Below are 6,341 nucleotides of genomic sequence, written 5' to 3'. Positions count from 1 at the left end.
TGCGCGCAGCGGCTCCCGCACCTTGCGAGGTCCTTAAAGGCCCCTTCCAAACCCAACTGTGATTAAAGAGGGTGGTATTCAGAACTCTGTCTTTAACTGATAGGATTCGGGAATGCTTTTAAAAGCTGTGTATTCACAATACTTTGTTAACTCGCCTTCCTTTCTTTCCCTTTTGAATACCATAAGCATGTATATTTTTTAATAAAACAAAATCTATCTTTGTTTTTCTAGTACTCTGTACTTTTCTGTATGCTATTAACCTGAAATCCCCCTCACTGAAGATACTCAAGAACTGTCCGAATGCAATCCTGTGCCATGTGCTCTAGAATGACCCTGCTGGAGCAGGGAGGTTGGACCCTGTGGTTCCTTCCAACCTTACTCTTTCAATGAATCTATGAATTTTGTTTGGTCATATTTATGAGAATCTTTTGATATTTATATTTTTCAGTGATAAACAGAAGTGGAAAGGAAAATGAATGAGTACTTAACGTTTAGTTTGCTGATTTGAAGTAAACCATTTCAAATTGTTAAAAGCCAAGATAAGACAATGAGCTATCAGCAAAAGAAGAAAAAAACCCCAGTTCTGTTTCCAAGCAGCTTCTTTTATTATTATTGTAGAATTTCATTGTTTCTCAGTATTGCATTTTAGAACATTGTTTTTATTTTTCTTCTTTCAGACTGCTGTGAGTTTCCAAGATCAGCCATGGGTGTTAGAGGCTTGCAGGGATTTGTGGCAAGAGTTTGCCCTGATGCGTGCAAAACAGTAGATCTGAGAGAAATGGCAGAAAAGCATCGCATCGATCATCCTGATTCCCCACCTGTTATCGTAGTAGATGCCATGAGTTGCGTTAGACGCTGGTACACACCAGAATCCTGGGTGTGTGGTGGCCAGTGGCGGGAGTACCTTGCCATTTTAGAAGATTTTATCAATGCTTTTATAGCAGCTGGCATCAAGTTGGTGTTTTACTTTGATGGGGTGGTAGAAGAGAAAAAGAGAGAGGAGTGGATCAAACGGAGGATGAAGAATACTGAGGAAATAGCCAAATTGTTTCGTTTTATCAAGACTCACAGGAAACAGCCAGGGAGAGAAATGTTTGTTCTTCCTTCAGCTCTGCCTACTTTTACACGTTTTGCCCTGAAATCACTTGGTCAAAAAACAGTCTGCACATTGCAAGAGGCAGACTTTGAGGTGGCTGCATATGGTTTGCAGCACAACTGTATAGGAATTCTGGGGCAAGATAGTGACTACCTCATCTATAATACATGTCCCTACTTTTCCATTGAGAACCTCCATTTGGACAGACTGGTCACTGTTATGTACTCTCGAGAAGTTCTTTGCCATGTACTGGGTATTAGTTCAACACACCTTCCTCTCTTTGCATGCTTGCTTGGCAATGATGTTGTTCCAGAAAGCCTGTTGGAAGGCTTTTGGCACAAATGTTTAACCACCAGTCCCCACAGGAATAACAGCTACAACAGAAGAACAAACATACTGCTATCTGTAGCAAATTACATCTCAAAAATTCCATGCTCATACAGCAGCCTGAAACACTTGGAAGAGATGCTACCTCTGGGATCAGACAAGTCATTGCTTTACAGAGGAGTGAACTCCTATCTTTTGCCTGGGCAGCAGTCTCCATGGATTCCTCCCAATGTAATAAATTGTCAGATGTCATCCCTTCAACAACAGTCAGCTCTCTGTCAAGATAAAGAAATCTTTCAGGTAACTAGTTTTTTAAAACTTGATCACTTTATGGCCATGACTACTTAATGGAACTTGGTAATGAGTACATCAATCCTGTCGATTTAAATTTGCTTGTGCAAAAATCTTTTGTCTGTTAAGTAGACCCCCAGTTAGGAGTATTGCATGCATTAATATGAGCATAGATGCAGCACATTTAGTAAAACGTGGTTTCTCTCTTTTTGAAGTGTCAGGTAGGTCAAATAATGGGGAGCAGCTCCTGTATAGGCCAGCAGCTGGGCACAGAAATGTACTTCCCATGTATTATATGATTTCCCATGTTTATATGATTTGTGTATTGGCTTGTTTTTTACTTTGAGAACCCACAGGTCAGCCATAAGCTGGTCAGTGGTTTGCTTGGCTGTGCCTGGCACATGCAGTTGAGGTATCAAATGTAGCTGTGCTAAGAATGCAGAACTTGAAATTGCTCTTATGGTGGAGATGTGGAAACTCCTACAGAATCACGTCATAGAATCGTAGAATGGCTGGGGTTGGAAAGGACCTTAAAGATCACCTAGTTCCAAACCCCTGCCCTGAGCAGGGAGACTTCCACTAGACCAGGTTGCTCAGAGCCCCATCCAGCCTGGCCTTGAATACTTCCAGGGGTGATCCAACTCCTCTCTGGGCAACCTGGGCCAGTGCCTCACCACCTTCACAACAAAGGGCTTCTTCCTAATATCTAATCTAAAGCTACTCTCTGACAGATTAAAGCCATTTCCCCTCATACTGTTAATACACACCCTTGTGAAAAGTCCCTCTCCAGCTCTTTTGTAGCCCCCTTTAGCTATTTGAAAGCTGCTCTAAGGTGTCTCCAGGGCCTTCTCCTCTCCAGTTATACAACCCCAGCTCTCTCAGCCTGTCTTCACAGCAGAGGTGCTCCAGCCCTCTGATCGTCTTTGCAGCCCTCCTCTGGACTCACTCCAACAGGTCAAAGTCCTTGCTATGCTGGGGACCTCAGAGCTGGACACAGCACTCCAGGTGGGGTCTCACCAGAGCAGAGTAGGCAAGGAGAATCCCCTCCCTCACCCTGCTGGTCACACTGCTTTGGATGCAGCCCAGGGTGCAGTTGGCTTTCTGGGCTGTGAGCACACATTGCTGGCTCAGGTCAAGCTCCTTATTCAGCAACACCCTAAAGCCCTTCTTAGAGCTGCTCTCAATCCATTCTCTATCCAGCCTGTATTTGTGCTCGGGATTGCTCCAACCCAAGAGCGTCATCTTGTACTTGGCCCTGCTGAAATTGATGAGGTTTGCACAGGCCCACCTCTCAAGCCTGTCCAGATTCCTCTGGATGGATCCCTTCCCTCCTGCATGCCGATGACACCACACAGCCTGGTGTCACCAGTAGACTTGCCAAAGGAGCACTCTATCCCACTGTGTTGCTGGCAAAGATGTTAAACAGTGCTGGTCCCACTACCAACCCTTGAGGACACCACTTGTCACTGGTCTCCACTTGCACATTGAGCCATTGACCACAACTCTTTCAGAGCGACCATCCAACCAGTCCCTCATCCACCAAGAGGTCCAGCTGTCAAATCTGTGCCTCTCCAGTTCAGGGACAAGGATGTTGTACAGGACAGTGTCAAATGCTGTAAGTCTGTATTTTGTGATTTTTGGTTCAGGTTAAATTACCCTTGTTTTCATTGTCCCTGAATGACCCAAAAGCACTTCACTGGGTTTATTAATTCCCAAAGGGCAGGTCTGCAGTAGCAAGTTTTACTTATGGCTTCCCACACGGACAGGGATGCACTGGTGTTGCGATGAGATACTGTATGTCAGATTGAGTCACTCTGGGAAATTGGATGTATTAGCTTAGGGTGGCCTGCCTGGCTGATAGAAAATGGGCTACCTGGCATCAGAGTTTATGGAACGGTGGTAAGTCTAGAGTACAATTCTGTAAATTCATGGCAATTAAGATAACATTGGGATTTTTAAAAAAATCTATATAAGGAAGTGTATTTTAGACCCTATATTAACCATCTGTTACTCCCTGTTTTATTAGGTCTGTATAGACTTCAAACACAGAAACTTTTTTTCTTCCTCTTGCTTATCTTGAGCATTTTCTTTAAAACTATTTTTCTGTTTCCTCATATTACTCTAAAGTAATTATATAATTTACATTTTCCTTTCTAAAAAGACCAAAACATTTTAGAACTACATTGCAACCTATGCAATGCTCGTTTCAGCTAAACTGTAGATATATTTGATCTGTTATATTAACCACACATAGACACAATACATATAACTTCTGACTGGTGTAGTTAAATAGAAGATATTTTAAAAAATCAGCAGCCATACATCATAATAAGGTGCTGAAAAAGACTCTTTATGCTTGAAGTGCAAGGAAAAAATAGCCAGAATGCAATTATCTAGGTTGGATTATGGCCAGGACAATAGTGGCAGTATCCTTACTCCTTAAGAGAATGTACCATGCAGTCTTTATGACAAGTGGTCATTATTTCGTGTCTTGGTCTTTAATTTGAAGGGTTGGAGTTCTGAAGCATCATGCTGAGCTACTGCTCTAATAAAATAATAATGTTTAGAAACTCTATTGAGGAGTGCCTCACGGTTGTTGCATGAATCCTACATGAAGCCAGTCCCTGGGTCAAGGAAATTACAGTCAAAACGTTAGACATGTTAACTTCTCTTTTGTTTTTGTTACAAGTGTTCAAATATTTGTATATGTAATGTGTGTGCTTTGCTTCATATTTTGAAACCCATTTGTAGTTCTGCTTACCTTGCACATTGTCTGGACTGCACGTAAATGACACACAAAGCTCAATTCCAACCATGAGGACATAGCCTCATGGTGCTGTTTCTCTCAGAAGAGCATAACTTTCTAGCTGATTGTAGGTACGAATCAGAAATATTTTTCAAGATACAGACATTGAATACAGCAATACGTTTGAAATCACCTTGTAGTTTTTTCAGTACATAAGGATGTGTAGATGATTGGCAAGTTGCAATAAACTAGTGTTGTTGATCTCATATCTCTGGATTCTGTGAAATAGTTCAGTGCTTCATTTAAATCATGCTTAGAAATACTTGATGCTCTGTTTTTATTTTATACAAAAGTATACTTGGGGGATTACAGTGTTTACATATATTAGGAATACTAAAGTATTTCTTGCAGGGAAACCATTGATTTATTGTATAAGTGCTCTGTTGATTGGCACTGTACACAGAAAGTATGACATTTCAGTAGAATTAGTTTTGATCAATAATGACCCAGTGACTGACTGCAGCTTTCACCAGCTGAGTTCCCAGGTTTGCAGATACTGGAATTCTGCAGAAATGGTGAATTTGGTTCTGGCCAGTGGTCCAGTAACTCAGTGAAAGAGTCTGTGATAGCTGTGTGGATGGCAAAAACCAAATAGTACAGATAGCACAACACATGCAGGGAATGCAGAGCAGAAACGTAAGTGCCTGCTCACCATATGGCACGGGTCCTGGAGAATTTATTAGTGGCACCCCATGGAAATAATTTGCTCCGCTCAGCTGTTTGAACACCCCCAGAGTTTTGGTCTGGGGTTATGAAGTAGAAAGTCTATCTGGCTCTGCCCTTGGCCAGTCCAGATTGCCAGTGTTACTGGTTGGAATTCTGCACTGCCTGGGAGCATCTTTGTTGCTTTCTCATCTAGGGTGCTCCAGACCAGCAGACCCTGTTGGTACTGAGGCTGCTTGTAGCCAGCTGCTCCAGCCAGATGCATCTGCATCCAGTGCGTGGTTAATGTGCAGCCTGGGTGATGCTGTTAATTCTGCTTTTCAGCAGCACGCCTGCAGACCTGGTTTTCCTCACTAGAGTAGATTTCATTTCTTTCCACAGTGAAGAGCTATTGCAAAGTGAAAGTATGATGAAGTTAAGTATTCTAATTTTACCAGAATGTAAACTACACCAAGTCAGGTCAGGAAAGAAATACAGCTGTCTTATATAGTTCATCTTGCAATATCATAAGTTTGTATTTTGTCATGCCTTCACTCACTGTTTAAAGTGAGAAGGTACATTTTCAGGTCACCAAAGGAGGGGCAGCTATGTTGGAATTCAGAATTCCTTGTAAGAATAATTACTCTCTAGAAAACTGTTGTTCAAGTTCCCAAGTTTTAAGAATTAAATGAGGAGTTAAGAAAGGCAATCATGGTTTTCCTGGGGATTCCTGTCCACAAGAAGAGGGATGTCTGAAAATATACTATACTGGTGTTATTTGAAAAAGCGCTTGTTGCCTCCTTGGCTGTTCCCTCCATTTCTACTGATAGAGAAAGATCTATTTCCTCAAACAGTGAATACATTTTGTTAGTTTTTGATTTTTCTTAATTTTGGAGATAATGCCTTCTTTCCTTCTTTGAACAAACAGTTAGCCAAAGAACAGCATATCCAATCTGAAAATTATTCAATCTTCAATATCCTGAGTAATGGAGAGATTGAGTGCAGCAACTCCTTGGAAGATGACTATGATACAGAGATTCCTGGACAGGCACTTATCTACCGCCCTGCTCGCCAGCATATTTATTCTATCTTGTTGGAATCTGGAAAAGGTAAGGATTAAACTACTTACACCATTTTTCAAGTGTACTTTCAATTTTGAAATATGAAATCTTGAATTAA

The 6,341-nt window shown here is 41.6% G+C and overlaps 1 protein-coding gene across 1 annotated transcript in view; it reads left to right on the top strand.

The window, feature by feature from the left end:
* Positions 1-673: 673 nt before the first annotated feature.
* Positions 674-6,341, top strand: part of FAM120B (family with sequence similarity 120B) — a 51,147-nt gene continuing 45,479 nt past the window's right edge. The window contains exons 1-2 of the mRNA XM_008643306.2: positions 674-1,723; positions 6,091-6,271. Coding sequence (XP_008641528.1) covers positions 704-1,723; positions 6,091-6,271 — 1,201 coding nt within the window. The 5' untranslated portion in view covers positions 674-703. The remainder of the gene's footprint in view (positions 1,724-6,090; positions 6,272-6,341) is intronic.

Source organism: Corvus brachyrhynchos, unplaced genomic scaffold (assembly GCF_000691975.1).
Source record: "Corvus brachyrhynchos isolate BGI_N302 unplaced genomic scaffold, ASM69197v1 scaffold70, whole genome shotgun sequence".
Taxonomy (NCBI): Eukaryota; Metazoa; Chordata; class Aves; order Passeriformes; family Corvidae; genus Corvus; species Corvus brachyrhynchos.
Note: the sequence above shows the minus strand (reverse complement) of the source record. Positions and strands in the feature narration are given on the sequence as shown.